At 39.6% G+C, this 21,903-nt stretch overlaps 1 protein-coding gene and 1 pseudogene across 2 annotated transcripts; both read right to left on the bottom strand.

Annotated features, from left to right (window-relative positions):
* Positions 1–1,578: 1,578 nt before the first annotated feature.
* On the bottom strand, positions 1,579–4,552 carry LOC145481389 (uncharacterized). Its single transcript, XM_081459873.1, has 2 exons — positions 3,515–4,552; positions 1,579–3,381 (listed from the first exon to the last, which is right to left on the bottom strand). Exon 2 carries the CDS (start codon positions 2,559–2,561, stop codon positions 1,710–1,712), a length of 852 nt encoding a protein of 283 aa, XP_081315999.1. The 5' UTR covers positions 2,562–3,381; positions 3,515–4,552; the 3' UTR covers positions 1,579–1,709.
* Positions 4,553–9,060: 4,508 nt separating this feature from the next.
* Positions 9,061–21,700, bottom strand: LOC145481433 (uncharacterized; annotated as a pseudogene). The gene is made up of 2 exons (XR_014048641.1): positions 19,534–21,700; positions 9,061–11,372 (listed from the first exon to the last, which is right to left on the bottom strand). The product of XR_014048641.1 is annotated as an uncharacterized LOC145481433 (transcript).
* Positions 21,701–21,903: the final 203 nt, after the last annotated feature.

Below are 21,903 nucleotides of genomic sequence, written 5' to 3' on the forward strand. Positions count from 1 at the left end.
AAACACTCTTCTCCATATAATAATAAAGGATTTTTCGCCTATGGACATCAAGCAGTACCGCATTGTCCACCACCACTGTTACATCCAGAAGATAGGTGGGCCTATCCTTGAGATGGAATATAACCTCTGGCCTCTGCAGGCCCGTCATAGTTGGAATGGCGGGCTCTCTGATGCAAGACCACCCAGCTTTACCTGCAGCAGCCTGCACCAGGGTAACAATCCTATCATGCCTGGATGTCCTCGAGCTGTGAGTTCTGGGACATACCTGGAGTATGTGACCCAGGGATTCAGGTCATCGACAAGCGTCGCAAGCAGTGCTCAAATGTAAATGAACCCTGGCTGCCCAGACCGCTCAGGAAAGAAGGTTCCCCCTAACCTTCACCACATCGATGTAGTGAGCGCCACTCAGAAGACCAGAGCTGCTCGATGCATTTGGTCAATGGGACCTGATGCTCAAGGGTAATGATGCCAAGACCTCCATCGAAGATCTTAGCATGGAAGAATGCCTTGGGCATGTCATGTGGAAACTTCAACCAGGATCGTACAGCTGCTCTTATGGACTGGTCAAGCCACTGCAGATATTTCTTGCTAGTCGTGGCCAGTACTAACTGGCGTTACATGGCAGATATGAGGTTGTTGCTCAGGCTGAACAAACACTGTTGGGTTTCAGAGGTGCTGAGGTGATGTTCCCTAACCTCCAAAAGCTTACCAGCGATAGGGCTGTTATTAAGTTTTAAAGCAGCTGTTGCATGTAAGTTATCACCTGTAGCAGTGAAATACGTGGCCAATGGCCATGTTCCGAAGGCCCAAAAGGGCCTGAGCATCTAGGGGGGTCTGGGGGCATGGCCCCCAGAAAGTTTTTGAACATGGAACCCCTGGAAATGCATTTTCCTGCTTTCTAGGGCATGAAAATGGCAATTTCCCTAATCAAAAATGCTGATAAAACAGAGTGATAATATATTATAGTACATCATCAGCAAATAGTGAAATAACATCTTTGTTGCACCAACCTATGCAAGTGGTCCTTATTTTAGTACTGTTTGTTTTTCAGTGCATAATTTCAAATTCATGCACCTTAATTTACAGAGATCAAATGAATAAAGTTATAAAATATCTCCAACAGACTTAAGTGTTCCTTGTTTAAAAAAAAATGACAGTCCATAATCAGCAAATCGTAAAACTAAGCCCTTTCTTGCACCAACCTATACTGTTCTCATTTTAGTACAATTTGATTTTCACAATGCATACAAGTGAATAAAGTTATTAATATCTCCAAGCTCCTTGAGTATTCCTTGCTTGAAAAGAAAGAAATGACAATCTACACTGTATCTTCGTGTCACAATAACGTATTAATTTTTAATTAGCAATCATCATTCTCACAATCAGAGCTGTCATATGTGCACATGTTCAGAAGCAGCTTCTTGAAGACTTGTTGCTGTGAATAAATCTCATCTTCAAGATCTTAAACCTCTTCGTGTAGGAAATCCACTTCTTCAGTCAGAGTAATAATGGTCTCCTGGAGCTCTTCACCTTCACTTGTGCATGTTGACGCAGTTGCAGTTGCCGTCACTGGGGGCAGTTTTCTTCGATTTTTTTCTTGAGGCCAGAGGCTAAGTGCATTTGCACACTCTGACACAGGAGGGCCATTAATGGAAATTTGCAAGAGGCATTCCAGCATGTCATCTTTCAGTGAATTTCAAAGCCTTGTTTTAATGCACTTCAACACACTTGCACCTCGTTCTGGCCAGGCATTTGTTACAGGTAGACTTTGAGCTACAGCAGCCAGCTTCACCAAGTTTGGGAACATAACTGAATGATGGAATACTGCATAGCTTGGTTAGCAACCACTCAGTTGAAGTTACTTCTGGTTGTTGTGCTTCAGTCGTGGGACATTCTGACTTCAAATCTTGCGCAATAAACTGAAAATGTTCCCATTCAGACTTAAGGGCTTCGACTTCCACATACCCTGTGGCGCCAAAGTGATCCGAGAGTGTGGCCATGTGGTTCATGCCGTAGATCTTGAAATCTGGGGCTTCCTTTACTGGGAGAACTTGCAAGTCGAAGATTGAAAAGGCTTGTACAAGTGGCAGAGAAGGGAATCTTGCTGCTATGTTCTCTTTCAACTTAGCCACATAGGATGTAATCAGATCATTTAGGAACGTGGTACTTGCTGGAGTTACTTTGATTCCAGCCAGGGCAAGTTTTCCATTCTCGGATAGATCAACACTCAGTGTTCTAAGAATTTCATCTTTCCTTTTCAGAACATCATGAAGCTTAGCAAGGCAGTAAGAAACAGCTGATGGCAGACCAGCAAAGCACAGTCCTCCATGCTGAAGAGTTTTGCTGAGAACTGCTAAGTGTGTGAGGATTTCTTTAAGAATGTAGAGTGTACCGATAAATTTGTGACTTCTGGTTTGCGTCAGTAGACCTGAAGCAGTAGCTTCACCCTCCTTAAAGAACTCAAACGTTTGCAGGTGTGCAATAAACTCTTGAACCATTGCCCTTACAGACTCATCAAAGGAAAGCCAGTGACTTGCAACTGCTTTCTTTGCCTTCTTCATATGCTTCTTTGCTTGGGAAAGCTGATCTTTTGGCAGAAGACTGAATAGCCCTGACTGCACAGCAGCAAACTTTGCTGTTTTCTTGGGGGAATACTCATAGAACTTCCATACTTGCAGCAGAAGACCTTCAACTTTCTTGATATAATTCAGCTCTTTAGAAGCATCTGCACATGCAAGTGCGAGTCTGGCACACACAGTGGATGTTAATTAGATCTGGTACTTCTCTCTTTATGATTGCTGCCATTCCATTGTGCCTGCCAATCATTGCTCCTGCTCCATCTGTAACACAACTTTTCATCTTCTTCAGTTCCAGCTGGCAATCCTCAACAATTTTCTTGAGACACTTGGCCAACTCTTGTCCAGTGGCAGCATTGGTCATATGTTCTGTGTGCAAAAAGTCTGTCTGGGGCATTCCACTTGCGTTGACATACTTCACAAAGACAGCAAATTGCTGGAGTACTGATATGTCTGTAACCTCATCTGCAAGGCAGCCAAATACTTCTGAGGATCCCGTCACATCAAAAAACAGGCAAAATTGACGACTTTTAATATTCCTTTATTTTCTCAACAGGTATTTACAATTGAGTGGCAAGTCATACCTCATTTGAAAGGTTATAGAACAGGCTTTCAGGGAAAAAAAATTTATCCAAAACAAGACATTTTGAAATGTGATACCTTAATTAAATTTGCATAAATTAGCATAAATTAACAAAAAATTTTGGACAAAAGCCAACAAATTTCAAACTGGTGTAAGGCTGTGAGGAAAAGTTGAAAACAAAAATGTTCCTTGTCATATTGGCAACATGTCCAGCAATTCTGGCTGAAAAAGAATGAATATAGAATTTATTAGAGTATTATTTGTACACTGCAGTAAAAAGGTGAAAATAAGGAGAAGAAGAAAAAAATCTGAGAAAAAAAATTTATGAAGGGTGTGTCTATCTAGGGATACCCACCTACACCCCTGCCATCTCTAGGGAGGCCCCACAGCCAGAAAAGGAGAAATACAACCCACTTCCACCAATGCTATCTCTTGGTAGGCCCCACCACTAGAAAAATGAAAAACAAATATAAAGTGGGAGTGCCCCTCCCCCCAAGGGACCCACCTCCACCCCTGCTATCCCTTGGCAGGCCCCACTGCTTGAAAAAGAGAAAGAGAACCCCCCTCCATCAATGCAATCTCTTGGTAGGTCCCATCAAAGTATAAAGCTATTTACAACAGCAATATCAATCAGGTGGAAGAACAGAGTCTTCCACCATCTCAGACATTTACGCAACACATTATTGGTAGCCAAAACTTGGTCTGATCTGTCCACTGCATTCATATACTTATTGTAAGTGGCAATGGCTTTGGGCTGCTGAATAACTTTTGTACTCCACACACCAGCTGTCTTCGTTTTTCGTTTCACCTGAATGGAATCATTTGCATTTTCAATAGTACTCAACATTGATTAAATTAATTAATGACTTTATCTTTGATAGCTTTTCCCAGGAAGAGGAATACTTCACGGATAGAACCTTGTGATCTGTGCTGAAAGTGTTTTATCTCCTGTAACCCAAGCCTTTCCAACAATGTAATTAACGATGTTGCTTTCGTGTTTGCGATCTCTTCTTTGGCTATCCAGTAAAGTGTAGTGAATACCTTTAAGAGCACTGTATTCTTCACCATTTCCCTTTCTTGTACTTCCTTGTGGAATGGCGATGTTCTCTGTAGGTGCTCTTTATTGATGGCTGCCTCATGCATGGCACTGTTTGCGTGAAGTTTGATGGCTTGCATAATGTTACGAACACATGGTTTGGAGTTCCAAGTACTGTCACCATTTGTTGGACTTGCGGTGTCATGACAACAGCACAGGAAACAAAACGTTCCGACATTTTCTACATACACAAGCCACCAGATGCCTGTCGATCCATCAAACACGTTCTGATTTTCATTTTGTTTAAACAACCATTGATGCTGGAAACGGTAGATCTGTTTAGATGTTTCTGAATATCAAGACACAGTATTTCTGTTAATTTCATGTTTAACTCTCCATTTGCTTTTTGTTTTGAATATGGTTTGATGTTTGCTAACAGTTATAATAATTTGTTATTATGGTCAAATGCATAAAATGGGAGTGAAACCGGAAATAAAAATTATAATAACATCTCTACATTACTGAGCTGTCTTACCTTTAGAGGAGCTCAAATAAGCTGGATCAGACATTGAACATCTCTTTCCGTTACAGTGGTAATAAGAATGAAATGCTTTAACATTTCTAGACTCGAGAAATTTTTCTTCCACTCTTTGTAGCATAATACTCGGTTCTACTGGCTGCTCACGTGTGGCTGAAGTACTTGCAGTACTTGAAGCTGTGATCGCTGGTATTTGTTGACCACCTCGACTGGCTGTTTTGTGACCTTCCTCATTTCCATCGGTCCGTTGAGATTTAGAAAAAAATTTGTCTATCCCAGGCTGTTTTGACGTGGGTTCTTTTCTCTTATTCACATTAAAACATAACTTTCTCGACTCTACACAAATGCGGGACCAAACACGGTCGATCAGCCTGGACAACACTCTACATCGGTCAGCGGAATTTCTCAAAAGGTAGGAGCAGTGCATGCGTAATAAGTTTTGCTAAAAATGGCGTCTGAATGTAATTCACGGCGATTAAGCAAACTGAAAGTTCATCTCCAGGGTGAAATATAAATAGTAGAACCAAGGAGGCAAGATACCAAGAAACAGTTATGTTTATTTCAACAGGTAAATGTTTAAAAATAAATTAGGTAAGAGTAGCATTTTCGTACCATCAATCGACATCTTCACCCGTAACATCGAGTGAACTCAGCTGTAACAGGTGTTACGGGTTACGGCCCTTAATGACAGCCCTGAGCGATGTCTGCCCAAGTCCTCGTTGGAGACAGAGGTACCCCAGGTATCACTGGATACCCAAGATGTCAATTGCAGGAATCGGTCGCCCAAATACACACAAGTGGGGTTGTGGGTTTACAATCCACGTCTTCCTCTTTCCTTTTTTATAATAAACTGAAGCAAATTAAGTAACTCATGCAGGAAAAGTTAAACCAGTAGTGGAACCTTCACCAGTTAGATGGCTGTCTGTAGAGGCATGTGTCAAGATGAAATTTGAGTACTTTGACTCACTAGTTATGTCGTTGGAGAAATGAAAAGAGTTCTAATGCTACAGCTGTTGGAATTTGGCAGTTCAAAGCCTCGGCACAGTTCCTTCTAACCACAGCTTTGTTGATTGATGTTTTATCCGTTATTGGAACACTTAGTCTTCTGTTTCAGAAGGATATTGCCAACTTTTCTGTCATTAAACACAGTGTCACTTCAACTGTTGAGACAATTCAAGGGAAGATTGATGGATCTCCCACAGTAAACAGTGTGGCAGACCTAGGTGATGTTCCAGGCACGGGGAAGAATAGCTACAAGGGAGTGGGAATTGCTGACAACAACAACGTCAGAACCAGGTTAAACTCAGTACAAAGGAGACACCTGAACCAGCTTAGCAACAACCTACACAACAGGTTTCCAGAAGATGACCTAGAGCTACTGGAGTGTTTTGACGTCATCTTCAACCCTAGAAGACGGCTTGATGATGTAAGGGAGTTAGGAAACCATGGCATCTGACAACTTGACAAACTCTGTCATCACGTCAAAACTGTTCTTGACTCTGATAGGTGTAAAAACCAATTTCTTCAGTTCAAGCATCTAGTATGCAGTTGCAGAGCTATGAACTTTCAACAGTTCACAAGCACTCTCATCCAAGAGTATAAACATGTTCACCCTGATTTTGTGCAACTAGCTTTGATCAGTCTTGTAATCCCAGTATCAACCCAGCTGAGAAACGGACTTAATCCCGAACGGCTGAATAGAATGATGATAGTAAGACTAGTTGTACCCCACTTTGAAGATGTTGATTTTCCAACTGCAGCAAGAGCATTTAGCACCATGTTAACTTGTCAATAAGCAATATTCAAAATGGAGGGTAGGTGCCAATTGACAGCAAAGCAGGCAAAGAGCAAGTGTGGGCAAAATCCAAATAAAAGGGGTAACCATGGCAACCTCCCATGGGTCACCTCCCCTATAATAACAAATAATAATATTTAGTGAGGGAATCCAACTCGCCAAAGGTGGTTTTCAGTGGAGCCCTCCTAAATAAAAATCACCTAAAAATGACATAAATAAGAGTCACCTAATAAATTACTACAAGCTAAAATAAATAAGAGTAAAAAGAGTTTGTATTAGTTAAAAAGTTAAAATTCTAAAGATTAAAATTAGCTAAAATCATTCAAAAAAGTTTTCAGTTTTGCTTTAAAAATAGATAAAACACGTGTGTCTTTTAATTCACGCAGGAGGCTGTTCCAGTCCTTTGCTGCTTCATAAATGAACATTTGCTTGCCCCAGTTAGTGCGAGGCAGGGGCAAACGAAGATCGTTCAATTGTCTCGTATTGTGCAAGTGAACAGCTTGATTTCTAATGAAACCGGCACCTGTCACAATGAATTCTCAGTGGAGAATAAGTATATTTACCTAGACACAAGGGTCCACCATAAAACAAGAGGTGGGTGGGACGGGGCAAACCAAAAGCAAAGCGGCAAAGCAAAGCAGAGCAAAATCACAAGGGCAAAAAGGCAGAGGGTCCATTCCGAGGCTGTGCATGAAGAATCATAGGGGCTAAGATGTCCAGTCATGATGCAGAAATTTACAAACTTCTCCTGGGCACAAAAATAGGTGTGGCGCATTGAAGAAGCAAGACCTTGGTACATGAACAAAAGGCAGTCAGCTTCTAAATGACTATGGAAAGCTGGGCTAAGCGCTGAGGAGGAATGAGGATTGGAAACTTCTTGGCATGTGGCGATTGAGAATGAAAGGCCTGAAAATTGAAGCGAAACAAGGCATCAGCTATGGCGTTATTTCCTCCTGGAACATGAATTGCAGCAAATATAAAACTGAAGCAGGCTGCAGCTTTGAGTAAACTACGCAACAAATGCATAATGTTTGGGTCTGGAGATGTCTGTGAGTTAAGAATGTGAACAACAGTTTTGCTATCAATGTGAAACAAGATATGCCTGTGGGACCAACCAGGACCCCAAAACAACAGGAAAAAGTTGCTTGTAAGTAATGGACAGTGGAAATTGGAAAGTAGACCACCGACCATTGCACCATTCGTTGTCCATAAAAGCACCATAAACAATAGCACCAAGTACATCAGAACTGCCGGAAAAGTCAGGCAAAGGCTCAAGGGTGGGAAAAGGGAAAAAGGATATTCCATTCCACTGACCAAAAAATTCTACCCACCAGGCCAAGTCGTTTCTAAATTCATTAAGATGTATGAGATGAGAATCATTGCAGAAACAGGACAATAAATCAATCGTCCGGCAAAGAAAGGTGCGACCTGGCCAAACTACCATGCAGGCATGATGCAAGCGACCAATCAATGATTGAAGATCTTTTTTAGTACAACATTTGCGGGTTGACCAATGGGAGGGAGCCACTTGGAAAGCAAAAATCATATCTGCTGGAAGGCGTGCAATCTCAGCTGCGGTACATGATTCAATTCCCAGAAACACCATGCAGGAGGCTGGACCCAAGCATTTCTGAGGATGTAAAGGAAAACCCAACCTGGCAACCACTGCTACAGCTACTTGAAGGTTGGAGGCACAGACCACTGAGTTTGCTGGAGCTGCCATAATGAAATCATCTAAATAATGCAACAAGTCCTCAATGCTGTGGTTATGGACCAAAATTCATTCAACTAATTCTGCAACTTAGTTGAAAGTAGCTGAAGCTGAGCGATCGCTTGCCCCGATCAACAGCAAAGAATTGTGTATAATGGTCACAAGTGGGTACACTCATTAAAATTGCACTCCCAAATGGGCTCATTGGGAATATGTATGGCCCACTTGGTATGCTAATCACCTACAATATTTTTTTTATTACAAAGATTTAAGTCCAGATTTTCACAATAGAGTAGGTTGCTTTTGGTAGAGATAGGGTCTGTGTTGCCTTTTTTTTAAATCACAGGTTTGCAAAGTGCCCAGTACAGTTAATAATAATAATAATAATAATAACAATGATGATAATAATAATAATAATGATAATAATAATAATAATTGGAGTGACAACAAAGATAGAGCTCCTTCAGAAAGCAGCATTACTAGGAACAGCAAGATCACTAAGAAAAGTACTCGAGGCGTGAAGCTACAGGTCATAGCTTGCCCTTGGGTACATGAACAGTACCAGCTAAAAGACCAAGAGTAAACTACAAATGAGTAAACTTAACACAACAAAACACAACTGACCGCCAAGTAATGAACAGTTTGTCCTTAAGTTCTTACAGCACATGGTAAAATGAGCTGTATTGTTAAATCAACACTAGACTCAGTAGAAGCAGACAGTCCAATCTTTTATCATAATATTTTCGTAAACACAATGCTTTGGCCCTAGCACAAGGCACAATAATTAACGTGTACAAACTGTTAAACCACAAAATTTGTAGCCTGCAGTACAGGCATCTTATTTGGGTGAGTTAGCATTACAACCTTGCGACCGCCTTTTTAGACTACCATGTTAGACGGTGGGGGATGGGGGAGGGGAAAAATGAGAAGACGCCTGCCAGAAAAACCCGTTAAAATGCGAAACACCTCCCGATTAGTTGCGCTTCACTGCATTTTCGGAAATGAGCGGGTAACCAATCAAAATGAGGTTTCCTCGACACTGGAAGTCTCACAAGGGTACACACCACGAGAAGTTTGTGCCAAGCCGCAGGATGTCTTGCATTCTCACAGAGGTACTGTTGCGCTAGCAACTTACGACGTACAGAGTATTTAAGAAATACTGGCAACTGATGAGATCCACATGGAGGATCGAAACCATGGTCTTGCGTGAACTAAGCCGAACAATGGCATGTAAAACACGCAAAACAGTCAACAGGACTTGCACGTAAACAGCTACATTTGAATCATGTGGTGCCAGAACAACCAAAGGAGGAATGAACCTATACACCGAGCAAGAGAAACAAGCTCGATCAGATAGCTGCAAGAAACATAAGAGTGTCTCTAGACAAACGTATAGCTTTCTCAAAGTAAAGCTATGGCATCTCCGAAGGAAATCGTTCGAGAACAAATATCATATCCGTGATAAGGATCTACCTACTGTGCTTGCCAACAGTTCTAATCACAGCCGGGCCCGGCATCACAATATAGAATGCAAGTAAGCAACATGTTCATGGTAAATTTCATATTTTGTCCCTCAAAAGCAAATTCTTGGAGACTTGAAAGCATATCTTGCAATAGAAATGAGCCTAAACAATGCATAAACACATAGCAAATTACAGAGGTGTCAAACTCAACGAGTCGACATGCAGGTAACAGTGCAAACCATGCAGACCTATGACCTATAAAAATTTGCCATAGCACGATCTAACGGCTCAACTCTGCTTAAAATTCTTCCTTATTACACAACATGAAGTGCCCCTCATGAACACGAGTGAAGTGACAAGAAAGGTCGAGTGACTGAACAGAGAACGGCAAATGTACAAATGTCACGAACCGTAGAAGTCGTGTAGGCTAGTCAACCCCATTTTACGTAAATATTAAGCTTTTCCCAAACCCAGTAGGTAGCACTGCCAACAGATCTTTTCCGGATACCAGTGTGGAAATTGCGTCTTTTTGCTCCGTTCGTAATTTGCGAGCGAGACATTCCAAGTTCACATAAATGCTTAAGCGATTCCTTGAGAGCAGAATCGCAACTAACAACATCACTTTCGACAGAGTTCGCCATGTTTCTTACCCGCACGAACGAAACGAAACTGATTGACAGACAATTGACAGGCAGGGTCAAGCCGCACCAATCAGAAACTCTGTTCGTGGGCAAACGGAGTTTCCTAAAAGAACAATAACCTCGGGCAGATGAGAGTTTCTTCGCTCCACCCCCTCCCCCATCTTTCCTCTCACTTATCTTCACCCCTTGGTAAAACTTTCTTTCTCTCCCCAATCTTCCACTGCATGAAAAATTCAAGATGGCGGCTAAACTTTTTACGATGTGAGCGCTTGCTCGCAAAAATCTTGCCTGCTCTGCATGCTACAAAATTTGTTAAGTACGATTTAAGTGTGTTCTTTCTTGAATTATCTTACCTAAGATCTTACTTCTTAACCAGATTTTGCAGTATGGTCATCAATGCCTGTGAAATCTGCATTTGCTGCTGTTTGGTTCTGTAGCAGTTCAATCTGTAGCTCTTGTTGTCTGGCTCTCGCATCTTGCTTCTTTTTTGCAGCTCTAGCTCCTGTTGGCAAATGAAATACACACTTTAGGCTTTTTCTTTCAAGAGTTCAACTGCATCACCCCCGCTTCTTCAGTTCTTTTTGGCGCTGCCTCCAGCGGATTCATTTGATATTTTTTTCGAGATCATGCATTCCATGAAGTGATTTCTTCAGCTGCCTCTTTATCATTTGACTTTTTCTTGTCTTTGGCAGAAAAGCTATCTTCTTTCTCACATAACCCTTCTATGAGCGCATCATTTTTGGATAACTCACAATCAATGCCACTGGCTTGTAGCTCTTCTCATTGCATGTGTTTAAACTTGCCTGAGGCAGATTCCATCGGTCCCTGACTCCCCTCTTCTCCTTTATCATAAATTTTGGATTATCAAGCTTGTTCAATCTTTCCTAAATTGACTTCCAGATTTTGCCACAGTCTAGACTGCCTTTCTTGAACTGAAACAATTTGCTAGCAATCATTTCACGCAACAGGAGAATGTCATGGTCATCTGTCCATTGCATTACAGGTTGTTTTTTGGCAGCCATCTTCACGCTAGAGGGTAAAAAATTCAAAAAAATGACTGTAAATACTTGAGAATCACTCATACAAGTGCCAAAACGATAGAATAATATTTTAAGTATCACTAAGTACAAAACATTGCAGGTGAAATGATATAAAAGTATAAAAATTGTAAAAAACAGCATTCAGAATAATTCCGGAGCTTCAAAATAAATCCGGAGTCCAGATTACCCTTGTGAGATAACTTTAAGAATTCCTAGGAATTCCTAGGAATTTTCTAAGAATTCCTAGGAAAAAATTCCTAGGAATTCCTAGGAATCGAAGGTGTGAATTTTCACAGTAATTCGGACTCGGAATTCCTAGGAATTCCTAGGAATTCCAAGTTTACATGGAGCTGACTTGGAATTCCTAGGAATTCCTAGGAATTCCAACTGAAATATACTCACCTTGGAAATTCCTTAAAATTCTAAAAAATTCCTAGGAATTTCTGAGAATAACTTGGAATTTGTAGGATTTTTTGAGAATAAGTTGGAATTTTTTGGAAAATCTGAGAAAAACTGGGAATTTTGTATCATTTGTAGGGCAGACAAAATTTTGATGATTAATGTCCAGCATTAAAATAGCAAATAAAGTCACTGATATCACATCAAACAGGTTTTAAATCAATGGTTTATTACATTGGCTTTCATGAATTTAAACATAAGAATAATTATCCTGTTTCTTTTTCATTACATCAAGAGTAAAAAGTAAAACTGAAAACAGATAATTTATGAAGGTCAAACTTTTACATGTTTGATAAAAAGAGAACTTTTTCAGATAATTTACTTACTTTTTTGGTTTACTAATCCAACAATTTTCCATACACAAGATTTTAGCTTAAATTATTGTTATTATGTGGAACAAATCTGGATTTTCATGAATATAAGGAATCAATGATAAGAACAAAACTGAAACAATCCTTAAAATTAAAAAAAGGCTGAGTTTGGGCAAACTTAGCTGCTGTTCAGTTATTTCTGTTGATTCCACAGCTTCTTTTGTTGCCCTCTAATTAGGGTGTCAACAGCTAGCCTCTTCATGTTCATCTTTGTTGTACGACACCTAAAACAAAATTAAAAAAATACATTACATTGCGATATATATGAGGTACTGTAAGACTGAGATCCAAATATTTATGTGCTCACAGTTTAATACATGCAGCTAATTAAGACCTGACTGTAAGCTGGTTGAAATGTTAAAAGAGAAGACTTGATAATTGTGAAGGTGCTTGTATACTATTGATAAATATGTTACATAAATCTTGTGCCTACAGTAGATTAAATCAAGGTTTTCCTTCTTCTATAAGTGTATCAACAACTCTCGAATTGGATACACTGTATATATATCACGGTTTTTAGCCAAATTTAGATATTAGAAATATTAAAAAAGACACTTAAAACATTAAAGGAACATTTACACTGTAAATAATAGAGTAAACACAAAAGAATATACAGATGGACAAAAATTGAAGATCAACACGGATTGCCATACAGTCAGGCTGAAACACACAGGAGACATCAAACTCATGCACACTGTGGCTGCCTCGTTGGAGTTTTTGTCAAGAACTATGACTGGGATCAGAGAGAACTGCTATATTTATTTCGTTTGAACAAGTGAGGCGAGAGAAACGACTTGTTCCTCGCGAATCAAATTGTTCAGGCACGCACTCTGGGCAACCTAAATTGTTTCAACTCTGCTTTAGCCAGAATTCATTTCATGCCATGACTGAGTGACCCACTCGTGTATGATTCGTGATGATAAAGTTCATTCAAAAGCTTTCGTCTAAATACAAGAATTTACGTTGTATAATATAAGGTTACTTGAATTCGATTACTCACCAAATAATTCTGTATACGGCTAATCTGCCCTTCGAATTTTTCCCCGTTGAAACATCAACAGGAAGACTTTCTTTTAACTCCAAATCTTCGCCAAGAATAACTTGTTTCTTGTTAATGACACTCGCGCTGTTTTCTTCTGATCACAGGACCGCCACAAAAACCATTTTGATATAATTTTGGAAGTGAAATCTACTAAAACGCACGAGCGATCAACCGTTAACGCTGAATTCAAAGATGGGCGCCAAAAGAGAATGAATAACGCGATCTTTGTCACATTCAGTCACCAGGATAGTCACGTGAAAATTTGCGTGCTGTGATTGGTTCAGTTGATCAGTTGAGGAGAGAATGGAAACTAGAGAAGAAGGAGAGAGAGACTGGCAACGAGGTTGCCGGAGCAGTCGCTTTTGATGGCAAGTCTGTTTCCCTTTCCACGCTGTTTTGGTGGTCTTCTGAAAGATGGGTCTTGCTTCAAAAGGAAATAACTACACAAACTTTACGAAGAAATCAAGGAGGAAAATGGAACGTACTTTAACTGGTTGATCTGTTCTCGATGGTTGTCAAGATAACAAAGGATCGTGAGGCACTTAAATCAAGTTCACTGCAAAGGTAAGGAATCCAATTTTATAGGGATTTTCTGTTGTGATGAGCTATAATTGTAAATAAATCAAACTAAGCAATGCATTGTGTGCTCTTTAAAAACCCCAAAGGCCGAAATTCACCTAAAAGGTTTCAGATCGACCTGAGGAACCGAGATAAATTCTGCGAAATAAGTTTAAGCTTGTTGTATTAGTCCACCAAATCTATTTTGAGAGCCCACGTGTTTCAAAACCCAGTCAGCACAATGCAGCAAGTATAAATTTGCAATGCTTGTCATTTTTCCTTTGAATTATTTATAAGGATTAACATGATATGAGATCTATAGTCTTTTCAATACATCAAGATGTAGGTTTTTTTATTTGCATTGTCATTTATTTATGTCAGTTATTTATTTGTTTCCCACTGACTCATAATCTTTTTGATTCTTTTGATTTTGTTGTGTCATGAATTAAAGTGACCGCGAGGACAAGGAAATGCAAGAAACATATTGATGATCCCACTATACCCATACCAAAATCTACAAGATTCGACCACATAAATTGCTTAAAGCAGTCTTCACAGACCAGTTGACGTCATCTCCCTCCCTTGCATCCCTTTTTCTTGGAGATCATTTCCAGCACATGAACAGAAAACCTCAGAGTTTTAGGCTCACGTGAGTGAGATGGCTGTTGGCAAAAATGTTGTGGATGACTTTGATGGATTATGGAGTGAACCTTTATGCAAGAATTGAAGCTTCACAGAAGCATTTGATGAAACCAAGTTGCCTATACCTGAAAAGACTACAGAAACACCAATTGATGTAATACACAACAACTCAGATTTGTCCACAGACAGTGATTCAGGTAATGATGTTGAAGTTTCAGTTGCGACTCCTCTGAAGAAATTGAGAACTCTGACACTGATGGCCATTCACTGGACTCCCCTGATGAAAGTGAAACTAATGGTTCCCAAGAAAAAACATTAATTTTTCTGCCAAAGAATATGCCTGTATGGCTATTCTGGCCTTAATTTCAAGACATTGTATGACAATGAGAGGCTGCTAAAGCTATCCTTGTTTTAATGAAACTACTGGTAATTTGTCCAGAGAATGTCACAGTACAGTTTTACAAATGTACAGCAAGTGTGTGGAAACTGTGAGCTTTTCATTTATGACATCTGTGAGAGATGTCTTCTTCTTTTTCCTGAAGTCATAAAGGATCAAGTCAAAAATTGTTCAACAGTGGGCTGTGATGGGTATGTGTGTGAATCTACAATTATATTACATATATACATGCATATATATACTTTTGGTTTTATTGAAATTGTAAATAATTTATATTCATTTATGCTGACAGAATTTTTTGCTTAATCTATTTATCAAATCTAAGAGCATCCATTTTTCTATCAGTTAAACTCTGGGTGTTTGATTTAAGGGTCCATATGGGCACATATACACTAACAAGTCACGTTGGATCTAAAAAGCAATGTTATCAGTGCTATAGTTTTATGTTGAGTTGTCAGACTTAAACTGGAATTAATGTACATTTGTTTGGAAATAATTATCTTGGGACTTGAGAACAATAAAAAGGTATGGAACTCCAGAGAAATGATCGTGTTGATTTTTACTAATTCACAGAAACTGATTCATGCACTGAGTTCATCTTTAATTTTGACATTTTGAGAAATTTATAGAAATTTCCAACAATATTTCATGTGTTTTAGCTATTCCCAAAAATTCCTACATATTCCAAACACATTTTTTAAAACAGTCTGGGAAATGATAGGAGTTCCTAGGAATTGCCAATAATTCCCAGTCATACTTTTCACTATTCCCAAATATTCCCAGAAATTCCAAGGTCTTGGATTAAGAATAATTTGTATCGCTTGGAATAACTTGGAATTCCTAGGAATTCCCAATAATTCCCAGTCATACTTCCACTATTCCCAAATATTCCCAGAAATTCTAAGGTCTTGGATAAAGCATAATTTGCATGTCTTGGAACAACTTGGAATTCCTAGGAATTCCCAGACTACTGGGAATTTATTTCGCAGGGGTAACATTCGTATGATGCGCTATGATACGGTTATTATACGTACTATTCGTGCTTTTTCAGGTTAATAATCGTATAATGCAGTGTTTTCAGTTTATTAAACTGGAAACCGCGCCTCTTACGAATAATAAACGTGACACTGTACGAATAATATCCGTACGTGGCGTTATTTTCAGGATATTATTCGTCCATGTAGCAAAGTTTACCGACGAAGAATTTAAGATCTTCATGCCACTATTACGGTAAAAAATGTAACGGGCTAGAACTTCTAGACTGATGGCGTTTACGGCCAAAAAGTTATCTTTATTTGTTGACTTGGCCTAAAACCATCGATAAATCTAATCGTGAGCTACATTTTCCCTAAACGACTGATGTTTTCTATAAAACAGTTATAGCCACGAAGGATACGCGATCGATGCGAAGACATGTCACCAATCGACCCGCTGCGTATTTTGGTATTTCTTCGAGCAATGTTTATGGTTTCATACGAGCTCTTTTTACAGTCAGAAAGTATTTCATAGCGTCCCGAAAATGAAAAGTAAAAGGAGCAGTCGATTAGTTAAAATAAAATATTCGGTGGCTATGGGTTATTCGAAAGCGAAACCAACAACAACAGTCAATGGTTTAGCTCATTACCGCAGGACATGACCCGGCGTTCGTGTTTCTTCTAAAAGTTCTAACTTGGAACAGACTTTTCTCATTTGCAGTCACACAGGAAAAATACATTTCATGTCGTTCCGAAACTTAAAGTGGACAACAACGGTTGATTTCATGCTTTTCAAGGGTTTATCCGTAACGTAATCAAATCAAAACGAAATCAACAACTTCGCAGCAAGTATGCAAGTTCGATGTGTCAAAACATTGGCAGTCAAAATTTGTCGTGTTTACGCGAATGTTTGGCAAAGAGTACGATTTAAGTGTACCTATGGAAAGTATGGCTTCTTTGGTAAAGGTATTATTTATTGAATTCCTTAGCAAAGCAATGAACAGGCATTTCCGTGAAAGATAATAATAAATAGCCAGTTGAACGAAACACGCAATGAGTGAAAGGTATTAATTATGCAAATAAGGTTGGAATTGCCAAAGAACTGCCGGCGCCGAGTTTCAATGGATTGGCCCAATTCTTTGTTTGTTTTAGAAAACGAAGTACACCGACATTGATAAACTGAAACACTGTGAAAAATAGTCAAATATTTCTAAAGCTCTTTTCTAAAGCCACGGACTTAAACGCTTACAAGCCAGGTTTTTAACAAACTCAGACGATATGATCGATCGCGAATGCTTTGTTCACCGTGTTTTCAGTCCAAGCATGCAACTTACGAATAATAAGCGTTGCATTGTACGGTTAACATCCGTGTTTCGCTAAGTTTCCTGGTTATTAAACATATGTGAAACAAATTTATGTGGATCCGGCGACAGTAATTTAACGGCGGAGAAAGAAAAGCGCGGCAATTCGATCCTGATCGCTGGAGCTAATTCTTCGACTTTGGAGCAGAGCTGAGCCAAAAAAAACAAAATGCAAATAAAAGTAACCTTAGACCGAGCGTTGCATTGTACGGTTAACATCCATGTTTCGCTAAGTGAAACAAATTTAAGTGGATCCGGCGACAGTAATTTAACGGCGAAGAAAGAAAAGCGCGGCAATTCGATCCTGATCGCTGGAGCTAATTCTTCGACTTTGGAGCAGAGCTGAGCCAAAAAAAACAAAATGCAAATAAAAGTAACCTTAGACCGAGCTTTGCTGAAATCATTTTATCTGAGATCTTCTGATAAATTTTCCTTGACACTGCCGACAAAGATTGTTTATAAACTAAAAAGCGAAATTGTCCCACTTTTCGCCAAGTCGCAGCGATCGATAGTGACATCGCAATGCCCCGTTTTGTGACCTCAAGCTTATATACCTAAAAGATGTAGCTTGTCCAAGATCTTTTCGGTATATAAGCTTAAGTGAAATCCCCCGCTTTGGTTAATTTTTGGTTGGTCTTTCTAGTTTTTCGAAACTGTGTTGTCAGGCACTGTGAGGTCACAAAACGGGGCATCGCTTTTTAGTTTATAAACAATCTTTGTCGGCAGTGTCAAGGAGAATTTATCAGAAGATCTCAGATAAAATGATTTCAGCAAAGCTCGGTCTAAGGCTACTTTTATTTGCATTTTGTTTTTTTTGGCTCAGCTCTGCTCCAAAGTCGAAGAATTAGCTCCAGCAATCAGGATCGAATTGCCGCGCTTTTCTTTCTTCGCCATTAAATTACTGTCGCCGGATCCACATAAATTTGTTTCACATATGTTTAATAACCAGGAAACTTAGCGAAACACGGATGTTAACCGTACAATGCAACGCTTATTATTCGTAAGTTGCATGCTTGGACTGAAAACATGGTGAACAAAGCACTCGCGATCGATCATATCATCTGAGTTTGTTAAAAACCTGGCTTGTAAGCGTTTAAGTCCGTGGCTTTAGAAAAGAGCTTTAGAAATATTTGACTATTTTTCACAGTGTTTCAGTTTATCAATGTCGGTGTACTTCGTTTTCTAAAACAAACAAAGAATTGGGCCAATCCATTGAAACTCGGCGCCGGCAGTTCTTTGGCAATTTCAACCTTATTTGCATAATTAATACCTTTCACTCATTGCGTGTTTCGTTCAACTGGCTATTTATTATTATCTTTCACGGAAATGCCTGTTCATTGCTTTGCTAAGGAATTCAATAAATAATACCTTTACCAAAGAAGCCATACTCTCCATAGGTACACTTAAATCGTACTCTTTGCCAAACATTCGCGTAAACACGACAAATTTTGACCGCCAATGTTTTGACACATTGAACTTGCATACTTGCTGCGAAGTTGTTGATTTCGTTTTGATTTGATTACGTTACGGATAAACCCTTGAAAAGCATGAAATCAAGCGTTGTTGTCCACTTTAAGTTTCGGAACGACATGAAATGTATTTTTCCTGTGTGACTGCAAATGAGAAAAGTCCGTTCCAAGTTATAACTTTTAGAAGAAAACCATTGACTGTTGTTGTTGGTTTCGCTTTCGAATAACCCATGGCCACCGAATATTTTATTTTAACTAATCGACTGTTCCTTTTACTTTTCATTTTCGGGACGCTATGAAATACTTTCTGACTGTAAAAAGAGCTCGTATGAAACCATAAACATTGCTCGAAGAAATACCAAAATATGCAGCGGGTCGATCGGTGACATGTCTTCGCATCGATCGCGTATCCTTCATGGCTATAACTGTTTTATAGAAAACATCAGTCGTTTAGGGAAAATGTAGCTCACTGATTAGATTTATCGATGGTTTTAGGCCGAGACAATAAACGAAGATAACTTTTTGGCCGTAAACGCCATCAGTCTAGAAGTTCTAGCCCGTTACATTTTTTACCGTAATAGCGGCATGAAGATCTTAAATTCTTCGTCGGTAAACTTTGCTACATGGACGAATAATATCCTGAAAATAACGCCACGTACGGATATTATTCGTACAGTGTCACGTTTATTATTCGTAAGAGGCGCGGTTTCCAGTTTAATAAACTGAAAACACTGCATTATACGATTATTAACCTGAAAAGGCACGAATAGTACGTATAGTAACCGTATCATAGCGCATCATACAAATGTTAATCTGGACTCCGGATTTATTTTGAAGCTCCGGAATTATTCTGAATGCTGTTAAAAGCAAAACTCACATTTTACAGGCGACGTCAAAATGAGGAAAACAAAGTCAGTGCAGAGTCATGATGGCCTCATTGGAACACGTGGATCGGAAGTAAATTTGACTTCCGGTTGCCGACGCCTCGTAGAAAATGTTAGGTGCTTAAGTTCCATAATGTGGCTGGCAGGGGTAGCTTATCTCTTAGCATTTGGCTCACCAATATTTACACTGGTAAATACTCAAGGCCTCATAGGTGTGTTGTGGTATTCTAATAAGGCCAGGTGAACATCTCTTCCTTCTTCAGCTACTTTCTTCTTGAGTTGCTTTGTTGCTCTAACTAATATTTCACTCTGGCCGTTTGATTGGGCATGCTGAGGGCTTCGTGTCTTGACTTCAAAACCCCAATCATTGGCAAACTGGATAAATTCCCTACTCCCAAATGGCATATTATCTGTGATGACAGTGTTGGGTATACCATGTCTTGCAAAGCAGGTTTTCAGGTATGACACCACACATATAGCAGTCTTGGTGATTAGTTTGGATACTTCTGGATATTTCGAATACTAATCCACGACCAGGAGGTAATCTTTTCCTTTGAATGTAAAAGTGTCCATTCCTAGCTTCGACTAAGGGCACTCAGGAATTTCATGAGGAATGAGTGGTTCCTGAGGGTTTCCAGGCCTGTATTTAGTGAAAGTAGGACATCTTCATGTGGTTTCTTCTATGTCTTGTCCCATTCCAGGCCAGTACATCATGGGTGACCTCGGGCTTTGCATTTCTCTATGTTCAGGTGACTCATGGAGTTTTGTCAGGATCTCACCATGCATGCAGGTGAGTATAACAAGCTTCTCATGTCTAAATACTATGCCTTGCGTGACATGCAGCTTGTCCCAGGTATCCCAATACTGCCTTGTTCTGATGGGTGTGTTTTGTTTGTAGCCCAGCCATCCCTTGTTAATGAGCCCTTGTATCATTTGTAGACCTTTGTCTGCAGCTGTTACTTGCTTCAGAAGATTCAGCCTGTTTTCGGAAATTGATTGATTGATCATGCTCCTCCTCAGTTTCTCCAGCAACAATCATATCATCCTTGCTCCAGCAACCATCATATCCACAATGACCTCTACTCCTAGCATGTATCCAAACACTTTGTATACTCACTTCTACAATACCTGCAATGCAAAGCAGGTACCAAATGGCATACAAAGGAAGCAATATCTGTCAAAGGGGGTGTTAAAGGTGCACAGATAGGAGCTTTCCTCACTCAAAGGCACTTGCCAATATCAACTTTAAGATGATAAAGTAGAAGTTGAGGGGCCTTACTTTACCTGATAGAATTCAAATTGTTAAAACCTTTGCTTTACTAAATCTTATGTAGTACAGCTTAATCTAACAATGTTAAATGAAATAAATGTATACCAAGAGATACAGTACATGTAGCTAAAAACAATCATAAATTTCATAATTTCATCACCATAGTCTCCTTGTTTAAACTGTCCCAAGAAAAGATGTAAAATAAATCCTATCCACCTGGAATGTTAAGGTTCAAACACCTTGTCTTCTAGTTTTCTGGTACCACTGCACTTTGAGAGTGCGAATCTGCACAGCAGAATATACCAGGTATCATTATGTGTGCCCATGACTTTGAAATTGTCCCCATCATCTGGAAACAAAGAAACAGTGACCTCTTTGTAGACATCAGGATTGTACAGGTCCATAAAGAGGACATACTATGGGTTATCCAGACAGGATGGGTCAGGATAAATGATAACCTTTCACTTGCCATAAGCCATAGGCTGTACACTGCCCCTTGTGTATGTATGAGACAGACGTTTGGGTGTCAGTGTCAAGATTACCATGAGTGATAATCTCCTTGTTTAAACTGTCCCAAGAAAAGATACAAAATAAATCCTATCCACCTGGAATGTTAAGGTTCAAACGCCTTGCCTTCTAGTTTTCTGGTATCACTGCACTTTGAGAGTGCGAGTCTGGATGTCAACCTTGCATAGCAGACTATACCAGGTATCATTATGTGTGCCCATGACTTTGAAATTGTCCCCATCATCTGGAAACAAAGAAACAGTGACCTCTTTGTAGACATCAGAATTGTACAGGTCCATACAGAGGACATACTTTGGGTTATCCAGACAGGATGGGTCAGGATAAATGATAACCTTTCACTTGCCATAAGCCATAAGCTGTACACTGCCCCTTGTGTATATATGAGACAGACGTTTGGGTGTCAGTGTCGAGATTACCATGAATGATAATCTCCTTCTTTAAACTGTTCCAAGAAAAGATACAAAATAAATCCTATCCACCTGGAATGTTAAGGTTCAAATGCCTTGCCTTCTAGTTTTCTGGTACCACTGCACTTTGAGAGTGCGAATCTGGATGTCAACTTTGC

This window comes from Orbicella franksi, chromosome 3 (genome assembly GCF_964199315.1).
Source record: "Orbicella franksi chromosome 3, jaOrbFran1.1, whole genome shotgun sequence".
NCBI lineage: Eukaryota > Metazoa > Cnidaria > Anthozoa > Scleractinia > Merulinidae > Orbicella > Orbicella franksi.